Source organism: Salmo salar, chromosome 12 (genome assembly GCF_965601325.2).
Source record: "Salmo salar chromosome 12, fSalSal1, whole genome shotgun sequence".
Classification (NCBI taxonomy): Eukaryota; Metazoa; Chordata; class Actinopteri; order Salmoniformes; family Salmonidae; genus Salmo; species Salmo salar.
Window position 1 is genome coordinate 9,872,679 of NC_138302.1, and position 15,973 is coordinate 9,888,651.

At 43.2% G+C, this 15,973-nt stretch overlaps 1 protein-coding gene across 1 annotated transcript; it reads right to left on the reverse strand.

The window, feature by feature from the left end:
- Positions 1 to 1,608: 1,608 nt before the first annotated feature.
- On the reverse strand, positions 1,609 to 15,322 carry LOC123725403 (uncharacterized). Its single transcript, XM_045690643.2, has 3 exons — positions 15,164 to 15,322; positions 12,212 to 12,779; positions 1,609 to 7,241 (listed from the first exon to the last, which is right to left on the reverse strand). The coding sequence occupies exons 2-3, from the start codon at positions 12,719 to 12,721 to the stop codon at positions 5,235 to 5,237; spliced, it is 2,517 nt and encodes an 838-aa protein (XP_045546599.2). The 5' UTR covers positions 12,722 to 12,779; positions 15,164 to 15,322; the 3' UTR covers positions 1,609 to 5,234.
- Between the last annotated feature and the right edge of the window lie 651 nt (positions 15,323 to 15,973).

The following is a 15,973-nucleotide window of genomic DNA, read 5'->3' on the forward strand; positions in this document are numbered from 1 at the left end:
AACTCTTGTCATTTTAATCCGTTTCACATTTGCTAGCTACCTTTTAGATCGAAGCCCATATAGAATGATTGAAGATGATAGAAGCCCATCTCCTACTGTAAATAACCTACACACTGTGTGTGTGTAGCCAGCCAGCCAGCCAGGTAGAAAAATGGCAGAAAAATAAAAGACGGACATCAGAGTATTTTTCAATACACCAAAACGCATAGTAAGAACCCTAGTAGCCTAATATCTCAAAGACTAGTTGATAAAATGTTCATAAGAAAGAAATTAAATTCTAATGGAAATGTTTCACAATGATGTCATTAGGCAGAGCAGGCAACAGATGGCACACAGACAGCAGAGTTGGGGACAGATATGCAGGGACAGACTGGCAGAGACAGGGAGTCTCAGGTAAGTTTGTTGAGTCTTTGTTTGGCAACATTATGAAAGGTTCTCAATTTTTTTGACTTGTAAAATAGGAACATAATTGGAAAATGCCATGGATACCCCCACTCTCAACTTAAACTGGTGACTGAACTAAGATTTGTTAAAGGCAATGGTATTGCTGTTGTGATTAGTTGTGTAGTTTTGGGCAAACACCTTATTTCTTTGGTTCCTCAATATACATTTACCATATTACAATGTAGGCTATGTGTTACAGCACTACTTTTGGTGTCTCCCTCAGGAATTGCTATAGAGAAAATTTCATGTAATTGTCCCCTCCAAAGTGGATATCAGATTTTCGCCCCTGGTCGACACATGCCGTAACAACGTACTTGGCTAACATTCTCTCTGCATAGTGTTTTGGAAACACGTTACATCTTCGGCAGTTGTAGGAAAGATGCGTCGTTAAAACTGTTGCAACATTAAAACGCGTGTAAGCTTAAGTTCCATCGCTATTGGGAAACCGGGCCCTAAACATTTAGTAAGTGATAAATTACGTTTGAGTTGCAACTCTCTGAAGTCACTTAATGGGGAAAAGCGTTGGAACCCAACCTGTAAAAGCGTCCATTGAAGTGGCTTTTCTTTTATGTTAGAACCTAGCCACTTCAGCAATCTTCTAAAGAAATAATCATATATTTTCCAGCACGTGTTTAGTTTCCTGATATTTTGTAAGAACAAAACTACAGCCCATTCTGCAAAAAGCTCATTTTGGTCCTTTAAGTCCTTTAACTCCAACACAGTAGCTATGTTTCCATTAACTTGTCCAGTAATTTTTTTGGTCGACATTTATAAAGTTTGCATTGAAAATAGATAAAACAATTGCCTGCTTGGGTGCGTTTCATTCAACTATCTTGTGTAGATCAACAGCCGGATGTAATGACGTCACACCTAAAATAGAATGCATTTTCGTAAAAACAGAGTGTTGAACGTAGCGGTTGAAGTGTTTCCATTACCCATTGAGGGAAATTGGGCATTAATAAATTGGCGACAGCCTGTATTCCCTCCCACCTATCTATTTCATGTATCAGGTATACCGCGAAAACCAGCATGGAGAGAATGCAATAATTTACTAATATTTGCCATATTCTAATAATTCTGATGTGCCAACGAATCACCACCGTCCGTAGATCTGAAATAATTGGATGGTGAAACTTGCCAGCCAACCAGAAAATCAAGTCGAAGCAATTCACACATTCTTTAAAGTTAGGAAAATCGTTGGCCTGCAATTGTTTAAAAAAAAAATTCATAGGCGAACAAATAGATTTTGCAAGAAGTAGGTATTTAGAATTAAAATGTGGAGTGGAGCTTATAGTTACGCGATGACGTCACCTTCAAAAGTATTCCGCAATCATTTATACAAATTGAATTAAAAAAACAGCTTTTCCATTTGTCGCAATAAAGTTATACAAATTAAAAAAATCTAACCCTGTTGAACGGATAAATGTTGTTGATCTTTAAATGTCTCCTATATCTGCCATTTCCATTAACACGTTGCAATTATTTTCTTTGTGCTATTGCTTTTGTCGAATACACCTGGGTCAATGGAAACATGCCTATTGTTAACTTGCAAACCACCCTTTGAAATGGACAAAAACAAATGAAAAGTCTGGATTTCAGGCTAACAGACAGCACCATACTACAAGTTATGTGAGCTCCGCATCAACAGGTGCCCCTGGTCTTCACAGTATGGTTAGGGCTACCCTGCGCTAACCCAGGTCTCTCTTACTCATGTCTTAAACTAATGACTCATGAATATATCGTGTCATAATTACAGCCAGTGTGATACCAATATTTATAAACTGGGTGGTTCGAGCCAAGAATGCTGATTGGCTGGTATATTGGCTGGTATATCAGACCGTAAACAATGGGTATGACAAAACATTTCTTTTTACTGCCCTAATTACGTTGATAACCAGTTTACAATAAGGTACCTCAAGGGTTTGTGATATATGGTCAATATACCACGGCTAAGGGCTGTAACCAGGCACTCCGCTTTGTTTCGTGCATAAGAACAGCCCTTAGCCGTGGTATAGTGGCAATATACCACACCCCCTTGGGCCTTACTGCTTAAATATATACTATACTGTAGATTGGGTGTTGCAATGTAGTCTACATCTTAGATTTACAACTGACAGGACTAATGGTTGCTAGGGAGTTGTCTAGATAATCATTAAAAAAACGGAACAGTTAAACAGAAAACATTTTTTACAATTATAAATCGATGGTGGTGTTTCTAAATGTTATTAACCCCCTTAAAAAATGAACTAGCATTTCTTTAGTGGTCTCAATGAATCGTGGCCCCTCTGCAGTTCACCACACAGCTCTGTAGTTGGAGACAACCACGTATCTGAATAAAGCAGAATGTTTTAAATAACAAACAAACATCACAACAATTTTACCCATATTTGTCATTTAGAATGAACTGGTCAAGGCAAAGAGGGTGTATAAATGTTAGATGAACAACTCAAACCGTTTACCATTGTCTACTTAAGTGGGTTGCTCTCCAATAGACACCAAATGCGAGTCTGGACTACTTAGTTCATTGACTTCCACTGAAACGGAAACATTTGGGAGTGGGATGTCTCGATTCAATCTCTGGTCAAGGAGGTAAGTTTGCGGTAAAGTATTTCAAACCCCAGAAATCAGGACACACCAGACCCAATACTTTGAGGAAGTCAGTTGTATAGTTCTATTCAGTCTCCCAATCTGTTTTGTCTTTCATTACCTCATCTGGTTCCAAATCCCTCCCTACATCTGGCCAACATAGAAGGGGGAGGGGCCAGGGGGACGTAGTAGGTGGGGGTTTGAGATGTTCTGAGTGCCAAATGGCACCTTTGTCCATACAGAGTGCAATAATGTTGACCAGAGCCCTGGTCAGAGCCCTATGGGCCCTGGTTAAAAGTCCTGCACAAATTGTAGGGCATAGGCTCTGGTCAAAATTAGTGCCATTTTGGACAGGCTGAGTCAAAGGCAGTGTTCCAGTACTTAAGAAATGCTTCCTCCCAATCTATTTACTTCAGTTGGTAACCAGATCTATAGAGTGATTCCTCACGAAACCCAGACAACAACAACAAAAAGACTGGGCGCAGACATCCATTTTAATTCTATTCCATGTTGGTTCAATGTAATTTTCATTGAAATGATGTGGAAACAACGTTTATTGAACCGGTGTGTGCCCAGTGGGATGGGTTTTGGGGAGTGTAACTAAATGTAATCCATAGAATGGTCATTTGGAGGAAGGATTGTTTACATATATTTGAGATTCATCTCTAAAAGCATAATTGAGAAATAACTGATCAAAGTTATTCGATTTTGGCCTTACCCAGGCCTAATTTAAAACTCCATGTTTCATCTGTAAGTGCTACAAAGCAAAAAATAAACAATTTTTGATTTGGCAATTTTTATATATATAAATATATATATATACACACACACACACACACACACACACACACACACACACACACACACACACACACACACACACACACACACACACACACACACACACACACACACACACACACACACACACACACACACACACACACACCAACGTTCAAAGGTTTGAGGTCACTTAGAAATGTCCTTGTTTTTGGTTGGCCTTCTAGGCAGAGTTGCAAAGAAAAAGCCATATCTCAGACTGGCCAATAAAAATAAAAGATTAAGATGGGCAAAATATCACAGACACTGGACAGAGGAACTCTGCCTAGAAGGTAGCATCCCGGAGTCGCCTCTTCATTGATGACTTTGAGACTGGTGTTATGCTGATACTATTTAATGAAGCTGCCAGTTGAGGACTTGTGAGGCGTCTGTTTCTAAAACTAGACACTCTAATGTACTTGTCCTCTTGCTCAGTTGTGCACCGGGGCCTCCCACTCCTATTTCTATTCTGGTTAGAGCCAGTTTGCGCTGTTCTGTGAAAGGAGTAGTACACAGTGTTGTACGAGATCTTCAGATTCTTGGTAATTTCTCCCATGGAATAGCCTTCATTTTTCAGAACAAGAATAGACAAGAATGAGTTTAAGAAGAAAGTTATTTGTTTCTGGCCGTTTTGAGCCTGCAATCAAACCCACAAATGCTGATGCTCCAGATACTCAACTAGTCTAAAGAAGGCCAGTTGTATTGCTTCTTTAATCAGCACAACCATTCATTTTCAGCTGCGCTAACATAATTGCAAAAGGCTTTTCTAATGATCAATTAGCCTTTTAAAATGATAAACTTGGATTAGCTAACACAATGTGCCATTGGAACACAGGAGTGATAGTTGCTGATAATGGGCCTCTGTTCGCCTACGTAGATATTCCATTTTTTTTTTATCAGCTGTTTCCAGCTACAATAGTGCTTTACAACATCAACAATGTCTACACTGTATTTCTGATCAATTTGATGTTATTTTAATGGACAAACAATGAGCTTTTCTTTTTAAAAATCAATGTACATTTCTAAGTGACCCCAAACTTTTGAAAGGTAGTGTAAAAAATATTTATATTGTTGTACATAATATACTCTATAAGCATATCAAAGTTCTAATGTGGAATCTCTTCTAATTTTAAAGTTAAGCCCACTTTATGAAGTGGAGTCAACATGGGCATCCCTGTGGAATGCTTTCGACACCTTGTAGAGTCCATTCCGCGACGAATTGAGGATGTTCTGAGGGCAAAATGGGGTGCAACTCAATATTAGGAAGGTGTTAATGTTTTATTCTATGGATTATATTTTGTGAATTTCCCCCAAATCATGGTATTTTTCTGTCTGGGTATCGTGAGGAATCCCTTTATAAGGGATTGGACAGGTGATAAACCAGGTTACCATTGAGTCTGTGATAGGTAGGGATAAGACACATGCTGATTGTGTGGTAGGTAGGGATTAGGGAGTCTTGGGACAGAGACAGTCTGAGTTAGCCTGTGTGTCTCCTGATGTTTCTTCAGACTGCTCCACTGGGCAAAGGCTTTATCACACATGCGGCACTGGAATGGTTTCTCTCCTGTGTGGGTCCGCCGGTGGTTTTTCAAGACATTCCCATCACGAAACCTCCTCCCGCAGTCAGGGCATTGGTACGGCTTCTCTCCAGTGTGGATTCGCAGGTGAAGAGTGCAGTGGCTCTTACTTGTGAAGCTCTTGTCACAGTAAGTACAGCAGTAAGGTTTCTCACCAGCATGAATCCGGAGATGAAGTTTTAAACTCCCTGTCAGAGAGAAACTCTTTCCACACTGAGGGCAAAGGTAAGGCCTCTCTCCAGTGTGTTTCCTCTGGTGGACTAGTAAACTACCTTTAGTGGAGAAGGTCTTGTCGCACTGTGGGCAGTGGACTCTGCTTTTGTGAGTCTTGTGAAGGTGACCCTTTAGAAGAGCCTTGGTAGAGAACTTCTCCCCACAGTGGGGGCATGGAAGAGGGCCTTGGTGCATACGGACTGGACCCAGTGTCTCCCCCTTGTGGTTCTTCAGGTGGTGCTGCTTTAGCGAGATTGTATGACGAAACTTCATCCCACACACCAAGCAGTGGTAAGGTGTCTCTCCCGTGTGAGTTCTCATGTGTCGCTGTAAGAGTCCAGATTGAGTAAAATCCTTACCGCAACGAGGACAGACGTACGGTTTCTCCCCAGTATGGATTCTCAGGTGTCTTTTAAGACTGCCGGCCTCACTGAATCCCCTTCCACATTCAGAGCACACATGTGGTTTTTTCAGAGGATCATTTGGCGGATGCCGGGTTTGCATGTGTGATTCCAGTTTAAATGCACTTACGAAGCTCTTCATACAGTGAGCACAGCGGTGAGGGTGTTCTGTGTGAACAATTTCCCGGTGATGTATAAGGCTTATTTTTTCACGAAAATTCTTCCCACATTCCGAGCAGTGGTAAGGTTTCTCACCTGTGTGAGTCCTGATGTGTCTCTGTAAGTTTCCAGAATCATTGTAGTTCTTCCCACAATGATGGCAAACATACGGTTTCTCCCCAGTATGAGTTCTCAGGTGTCTCTTAAGACTGCCAGCCTCACTGAATCCCTTTCCGCATGTAGAACACACGTGTGGTTTCTCTCCAGTCAAGTTCTCTCTGCATCTCTTCAGGTACTGTAAGTGTCGTTTTAGACTTCGTGCTGTGATAAAACTCTTCCCACAATGATCACAGATATGGGAGCCATCTCCTGAGAGGGGTTCCTTACGTTGCTTAGCATTAGGCGTGCTGCAAAGCTTCTCTCTTGTGTGTTTTCTCTGGTGTAGTCTGCGTTTGCGTGAGGTACCGAAGCTCATCCCACAGTCGTCAGAGGAGCAATGGTAAGGTTTCTCTCCTGTAAGGACGCTCTTCACAACGACCTTCTCTCCTGGGTGAGTTTTTCTCATGTGTCTCCTTAAGTTTCCAGAATCACTCCAAGCCTTTCCACAATGATGGCAGACGTACGGTTTCTCCCCAGTATGAGTTCTCAGGTGTCTCTTAAGACTGCCAGCCTCACTGAATCCCGTTCCGCATGTAGAACACACGTGTGGTTTCTCTCCAGTCAAGTTATCTCTGTATTTCTTCAGGTACTGTTGGTGTAGTTTTAGACTTCTTGCTGTGGTAAAATTCTTCCCACAATGATCACAGATATGGGAGCTTGGACTGTCTCCTGAGAGGGTTTCATTGCGTTGTTCAGCAGACGAGCTGTGAGGATTCTCTCCTGTCTGTGTTGTCTTGTGAATTATATGGCCACTCTGCCCTGCTGTTTTCATGCAGTCGACCAGCCGCACAGACACCCTCTTCAGACTCAGCAGTAATACGCTACTGGGAGAGGCACGACCTGGGGACTTCGGGAGGGCAGAGTGTGACGTGGAAAGCTTGTTCTGTAAATCATAAAAATAGAGACAGAACAAATCAGGGTGGGAAACACTCTCCTACGTGTCAAGGAATTGTTTGTCTCAAAAGTCTTTCCCTTGACTCCGCTCATCCTTGATTAAAAAAACATTGGAGGATAAAGCCCAAGAGGAGAAACCTTGAATCTTTTCCTGCAATACATTTATAGAAGGAGGATAACAAGATGCCACCGACAGACACGGTTTCCTTGTTTCTAGCTACTAGCCAACTTTGCAGTATTTTTTGAGGGGTGTTATTTCTGACATATTGGGGGTGTTATTTCTGACATTATTTGCTAGAACGTTTCTTGTATTATTACCTACAGCTGAAAATAACTGACACTAAATCGGCGGTCACTCACCAGAAGCTCGAGCAGAAATTCTACTTCCCTGACCTGGATCCTTTGTTTGAACTTCCCGAGACAGGTCTATTCATCCCGGGAGCTGCACCAAAACACTGACGCCGGAGAAGAGGAAGAAGTGGAGCCCGGCGTGCATACCATGCACCACTTCAGAGTACATTACTCTCTAACGTTCGGTCCCTGGACAATAAAGTAGACAAGCTCAGGGCGAGGATCTCCTTCCAGACAGACATCAGGGACTGTAACATACTCTGTTTTACGGAATAATGGCTCTCTCCGGATATATTGTCCCCTGTCCAATCAGCCAGCGGGATTCTTCGACCATCACGCAGACAGGAAGAAAGAACTCTCAGGGAAAAAGAAAGGCGGAGGGGTTTGTTTCATGATTAACAACTCATGGTCCTTTTGTCCTTTTGTTTTCCCCATCTGGAATACCTCACCATCAAATGCAAGCCGAATTACCTCCCGATATACTTTTCTTCGGTCATTGTCACTGCCGTGTATATTCCCCAATCAAGCACACACCGCGACTATGTGCAAACTGGAAAGCACATATCCCAAGGCTGCATTTATTGTAGCTGGGGACTTTAGTAAAGGAAATCTGAGGAAAACGCTAGTGACATTTTTATCAAAACATCGCCTGTACAACATGCGCATCACGTACCCTGGATCGTTGTTACTCTCCCTTCTGGGGATGGCCCTACCCTGCCCAGCCATCAGAAAATCAGATCACGCCTCCATTCTGCACCTCCCCACCTATAGGCAGAACCTTAAAGAGGAAGCTCCGGTGGTAAGGACTGGTCGAGGTTGGTCTCAGAATCTACACTTCAAGAATGTTTTGACCACGCGGACTGGGAAATGTTCCGGGTCGCCTCTGAGAATAATATTGACGTATACACAAACTCAGTGACTGAGTTCATCAGGATGTGGATAGAGGATGTTGTTCTCATGGTGACTGAGTTCATCAGGAAGTGGATAGAGGATGTTGTTCCCACGGCGACTGAGTTCATCAGGAAGTGCATAGAGGATGTTGTTCTGACTGTGACGATTAGAACTTATCCAAACCAAAAACGTGGATAGATGGCAGCATTCACACAAAACTGAAAGCGTGAATGCATTTAACCGTGGAAAGGTGACTGGGAACATGGACATGTACAAACAGACGAGCTATGACCTTTGTAAGGCAATCAAAGAGGCAAAACGACAGTACAGGGACAAAGTGAAGTCACAATTCAACGGCTCAGACACCAGATGCATGTGGCAGGGACTCAAGACAATCCCAGATTAAAAAGGGAAAGCCAGCCACGTTGCGGACGTCGATGCCTCGCTCCCGGATAAGCTAAACACCCTCACCCACTTTGAGGAAAATATTGAGCCGCTGCCGAGGTCCCTTCCGCTCACTAGGACTGTGTGCTCTCGTTCTCCGTGACCGACGTGAGTAAGTCATGTAAACATGCTAACCCTCACTTGGCTGCCGGCCCAGACGGCATCCCAAGCCGCATCCTCAGAGCCTGTGCAAACTAGAGTTGTTTACGGACATATTCAAATTTCTTCATATTCCAGTCTGTTGTCCCCACTTGCATCAAGATGTCCACCATTATTCCTGTACCCAAGAAAATGGTCACTGAACTAAATGACTATCGCCCCGTAGCACTCACTTCTGTTATCATTAGGTGCTTTGAGAGGCTAGTTAAGGAACATATCACCTCCACCTTACACAACAACCTAGACCCACTACAATTCCCACTACCTCCTCAACAGATCCACAGAATCTCCATTGCACTGAACACTGCCCTATCCCACCTGGACAAGATAAATACCTATGTAAGAATGCTGTTCATTGGCTACAGCTCAGCCTTCAACACCCTAGTGCTGTACAAGCTCATCATTAAGCTCAAGGCCCTGAGTCCGAACCCCTCTCTGTGCAACTGGGTCCTGGACTTTCTGGCAGCCACCTGAGCAATGACCCGTTCACCCTGCTACCATCTAGAAGGGACCCACACATAAGACAGACTGTCAAATACTGATTCTTCCACCTCTGCAACATTGTCAAAGTCAGGTCTTTCCTCTCCTGTCCTCTCCTGTCCTCTCCTGTCCTCTCCTGTCCTACCGCAAGAGGTGAAGGTAGCCAACACGTTCGCCACACTGATCCTCAACACTGCGTGCTCAGCCCCCTCCTGTACTATCTGTTCAGCCATGACTGCGTGGCCACGCATGTCTCCAACTCAATCATCAAGTTTACTGACCACCCAGCAGTGGTAGACCTGAGTACAGCCTACAGGGAGGAGGTGAGAACCCTGGCAGAGTGGTGCCAGGAATATAACCTCTCCCACAACAAAAATGAAGGAGCTGATCGTGGACTATAGGAGACAGAGAGCGTACGCCCCACATCTACATCGACGGGGCCGCAGTGGAGAGTCAAAAGCTTCAAGTTATAGGCATGCAGATCACTGATGTCCTGAAATGGTCCCTTCACACAGACAGTGTGGTGAAGACGGTGCAGCAGCACCTCTTCAACCTCAGGAGCCTGAAGAAATTTGCCTTGGCCTAAGACCCTCACGAACTTCTACAGATGCACCATTGAGAGCCTCCTGTCGGGCTGTATCACCGCCTGGTATAGCAAATGCGCTGTCCACAACTGCAGGGCTCTCCAGAGGGTGGTGCGGTCAGCCCAAAGCATCATCGGGGACACACTGCCTGCCCTCCAGTACATCGACAGCACCCGATGTACCAGGAAGGCCAAGAAGATCATCAAGGACCTCAGCCACCTGAGCAATGACCCGTTCACCCTGCTACCATCTAGAAGGGACCCACACATAAGACAGACTGTCAAATACTGATTCTTCCACCTCTGCAACATTGTCAAAGTCAGGTCTTTCCTCTCCTGTCCTACTGCTGTAACACATATACATGCATTCATCTCCTCCTGTCTTGACTACTGCAAATCACTACTCTCTGGTATCAATTCAAGTTCCCTCCATAAGCTCCTAAAATCTGCAGCCCGCTTCACCCAGACTAACTCCTGGCAGCACATCACCCAGACTAACTCCTGGCAGCACATCACCCAGACTAACTCCTGGCAGCACATCACCCAGACTAAGTCCTGGCAGCACATCACCCAGACTAAGTCCTGGCAGCATATCACCCAGACTAAGTCCTGGCAGCACATCACCCAGACTAAGTCCTGGCAGCATATCACCCAGACTAAGTCCTGGCAGCATATCACCCAGACTAAGTCCTGGCAGCACATCACCCAGACTAAGTCCTGGCAGCACATCACCCCTTGCCCTCCGTGAACTCCACTGGCTCCCAACTCATTGACTACAAGATCCTCCTTCAGACCTACAAAGCCCTTCACCATCTTGTTCAAATATTCACACCCGAGTTAATACTTTGTAGGAGCACCTTTGGTGGCTATTACAGATAGCTGTAAGTCGTTTTTGGGGTATGTCTCTAAGAGCTTTACACACCTGGATTGGACAATATTTACTGTTTTCTTTATTTTTTTCCCTTCAAGGCTTGATCATTGCTAGACAGCCATTTTTCAAATCTTGCCATATAAATTTCAAGCCGATTTTAAAGTCAAAACTGTAACTAGGTCACTCAGGAACATTCAATGTCATCTTGGTAAAGCAGCTCCAGTGTATATTTGGCCTTGCTTTTTTTAGGTTACTGTCCTGCTGAAAGGTGAATTAGTCTCCCAGTGTCTGTTGGAAAGCAGACTGAACCAGGTTTTCCTCTAGGATTTTGCCTGTGCTTGGGCACTATTACGTTTCTTTTTATCCTAAAAAACTCGGTCTTTGCCGATGACAAGCATACACATAACACGGTGCAGCCACCACCACGTTTGAAAAATTGAAGAGTGATGTGTTGTGTTGGATTGGATTAGTGATGTGTTGTGTTTGCCCCAAACATAACACTTTGTATTCAGGATATATCGTTAATTTCTTTGCCACATTTTTTTGCCACATTTTTTGCACTATTAGTGCCTTGTTGTAAACAACAACTCCAGTGTAGATTTGGCCTTGTGTTTTAGGTTATTGTCCTGCTGAAAGGTGAATTCATCTCCCAGTGTATATGTGGCCTTGTGTTTTATGTTATTGTCCTGTTGAAAGGTGAATTCATCTCCCAGTGTCTGGTGGAAAGCAGACTGAACCAGGTTTTCCTCTAGGATTTGCTGCAGTATTACTTTAGTGCCTTGTTGCAAACAGGATGCATGTTTTGGAATATTTGTATTTTGTACTGGCTTCCTTCTATTCACTCTATCATTTAAATTAGTATTTTGGAGTAACTACAATGTTGTTGATCCGTCCTCAGTTTTCTCCTGTTTAAAAGTCACCATAGTCCTCATGGTGAAATCCCTGAGCGGTTTCCTTCCTCTTCAGCAACTGAGTTAGGAAGGATGCCTGTATCTTTGTAGTGACTGGGTGTATTAATACAACATCCAAAGTGTAATTAATAACCTGCGATAATATCTGAAAATGTGTGTTTCGCGACCAACAAACTGATTTGAGGACAACGAATCAAGGATGAGATTTATCAAAGAAAGACTATAACACACATTTTATGACTGTAAAAATAAATACTCATGTCTCTTACTCTCTGCTCTGGAGTGTGCCTCTCTGGATCTGACTCTGGCCCCAGCCCATTGCTATCCAACCAATAATTGTCCTCCATGTCAAATTCTTCATCGCAGTCTGCAGCGTCATCATCGGATTGGCTGGAACTCAAGTGCTCCACCTTCAGTCCATTGCTAGGCAACCAATCGCTGTCCCCATCGCATTCTTCATCACAGTCTACAGCATCATCATCATCGGACTGGCTGGGACTCATTGGTGCACCACTAGCATCCTCCAGCATCCTTCTGATGTCATCTTTCAGTTGGACTAACCAAGACATTCCCTGCTCCTCCGATTTCATTGAATCAGTATTGTCCCACATTTCCTCCATGATTCTACGGCGTAATAAGCGATGATTCATCCCTTTAATTTCCGATCCATCGTTGCCATGACGTTCACACAGGTAACATAAATTGTCCTCGGTTAAAGTGAATAAACTCTGTTCAATTTCATCAATCAACGTTTCCTTCTCTGAACTGAGTGGATTCATATTGTCCTGCTCGTGTGGCAACAACGACAATGCAGTCAATGGCAGGACTATAGAGTACCTGTAAAAAAAAAGATGAATACATCAAAACACTCATCTGTAATTTCATGTCCTCATTAGCTGATATTTAAAGGAATAGTTCAGGATTTTGGCAACGAGTTTCTTTACTTCCCCAGAGTTAAACGGACTTATGGATACCATGTTTATGTCTCTGCGTCCAGAATGAAATAAGTTAGAGGTGTTGTTTCACAAGCCAATGCTAACTTGCAGTAGAGCAATGACGAAGTCTACAGAAACAGCTAGCAGTTTCTTTACACTTCCAGTCATTCTTATGATCGAAATCAACACAGGCAGGCCTTTCATTGTTTTCAAATATGTAGCCTATTTGACTGACAAACCTTAGCTTATTTAACATAGGCAAGTCAGTTAACAACAAATTCTTATATAGAATGACAGCCTAGGAACAGTTGAATCAACCGGTTTATCCTCATTAGCTGTGATAACGGGGAGCTTCATAGCAGGAGACTCATCCATCATCTTGGCAATACTTTCCTCCTGCTCTATTACATGCTGACCAAACCAGACGCGTGAATCCTCTTTCACCTTTATTTAACTCAGCAAGTCAGTTATTTACAATGACGGCCTAGGAACAGTGGGTTAACAGACTTGTTCAGGGGCAGAACGACAGTTTTTGACCTTGTCAGCTCAGGGATTTGATCCAGCAACCATTCAGTTACAAGTCCAACGCTCTAACCACTACCCTAACTGCCTCCACATCCTCATTGGTTTTTAGGAGCTTAATACACACGTGGGTGATTGAAAGATGAACTTAGGCCCACACTCCGGTAGGTTGTAGTAATGCTGTAAAGTTGGTTGCCAACCGCCATATAAAGTCCAAAGAAGAAAAAGAAGCCTTTAGGAAGGAGGAGAAAGGAATTCCGTTGACCGTTTTATCTGTGGATTCATTTTTTAATTGCCATAAATGTTTAAAATGCTTTTCGACCTGTCCCCAAATTAATATAATTGGTTCAGAGTTTGTTTTCATATTTCAACCTGCGTGTCCAGTTGCTGGGGTAACGTTTGAATTTAGAAAACACTTAGTTATTAAATGAAATATTTTGCTCCAAGAAGTAATCCAACAATGTAAACGTAGCCATCTTGTCTATTCCTCATCTCTCATTGATCGGAGGTCGGGTGAGTGTACGCTTGATTAGTGGACACCCACCTGGCTCGTTAATTAATCCACCAATCAAGCGTCACTTTGAATGACACTCATTTATGGAGCAAAAGATGTATTTAATAACGGGAATTGTGAATTCAATCGTTCCCGCTGCAGCTGGACACATACATTTAAGAGAATGGTGCCTCTCCTAATCGAGAACGATGAAAGTATCGCCAAGAAAAGGTTGGTGGATAAATCTCCTGCTATGGCTATGCAGCTGCCTGAGATCAACGTTTATCACAGCTGATGAGGAGAAACCGTTTGATTCCATTAACTATCACTTTACCCAACTTTAGGACAGCATCGGGAGTCTGTATTGGTTGCATCATTCTGGTGGTTGGCGACAGAAAATAACGTACCACAATATAGCCGGCTACACAAAAGAAAAAACGTTTGTCAACAAAGGCATATGCATGTATAAGCTCTAGGAACTATTTACCGAAAGTGAAGTGTGACCCTCGCTATCCCACTTTTGTCAGAACAGCACCATGTTCCTGTTGCGTTAGACAGTGGGTTGTCATTAGACCACGCACATCCTACCACTGTCTACAGAGCTGGAATGTGGTGCGGTTCGGACAACGTTTGGATTCAGACGTTTATTTGATAGTGAGGGTCACATTTAAATTTACGTCTGGTAAATGGAGTTCCTAGAGCCTAAACATATGTTTTTGTGTATCCGGATATATTGTGGTAGGGTTATTTTCCAGGGTTATTTTCCGTCGCCAGCCACCAGGACGACTATACGCACAACTCAGGAAGTCCAACCAATACAGACCCCCGATGTTGTGTCAAAACTACACTATACCATGCATTTCGTTGGGACCACTAAATGCACAAAAAAAACAATTTTCTGGCAATTTAACCGTTAATTTGACCAGCATTGCTCCGCGTAGACGCGAGAAAAATAGAATCTGACACTTGCAGCCCGTCTTCTCATTCTGCATTATATTTCCATCGTGAGCACGCTCATTCGCGTGTTTAAAACCACTTAACGTATGATTTGGGCTTTTTTAAAGGTCTATATAAACCGTTCTGATATAGGTAACGTTTGAACAAATACGTTACAACAGCTAACGTTAACTAGCTAGATCGGCTAGCGATCCATGTGGACCTAGCTACAAAGCGATTAAAATTTGGCTAGATGCGCATTTATGATCTACCTTGATACTTTTAATCAACTTTAATCATATCGCATGTGTGACGGTTCCCTCCAATATGTTTACCTTTTGACCAAAGATGGTTTAGATAGTCTTGCTTTCAACTCAGCCTGTTTTGATGGCAGCAGTTTGATGCCGTCATTTCCGGTATGGGAAGGAAGCCTTCTTCAGAGGTGCATTGGCAGACTTGAATGTCTATTGCAGCCATCTACTGTACAGGGTACTGAACGACAAAAAAGAAAAACCATTTTTTTTTGGGGGGGGGGGGGGGTAAACGACAGGCTATACCAGGGGTACTCCACTCTTAGCCTACGAGGTCCGGAGCCTGTTGGTTTGCTGTTCTACCTGATAATGAATTGCACACACCTAGTGTCCCAGGTCTAAATCAGTCCCTCATTAGAGGGGCACAATGGGGAAAAAACGATACTAGACAAAAAAAGACCCATTAAAAACCACATCCAGTCATAGCGCAGGGCGGAACATTCTTCGACCGGATTCCAAAGTCCCAAAGAGCGTTCAGCTGCACTTACAATGATGCCAATTGTCTCTGATTTCTTCTCTGTTTGTGCTGTGTCATTTATGACCATTGCAATCAATTATACAGTCCACCTTTTTAACATGACATGTATCAGGATCCCTTGGTTGCCGAGAAACATTCACGGGTGTAGGCTCTACTACCATTGCGTCTTCAACGCCACTCGATCCTCCCACTTTTCCTTGTTCACCACAGTAACCAACTCGTTCTTACTGTGTTCTCATCTTCACCCAACCCACCATTAGTTTCAAACAGAACATTGGTTTCCCCCATCTTCCTTCAGAGGAAGCTTTCAAAATATGACTAGAATGAGTTATAAATGTACTACCAGACAGTAGAAG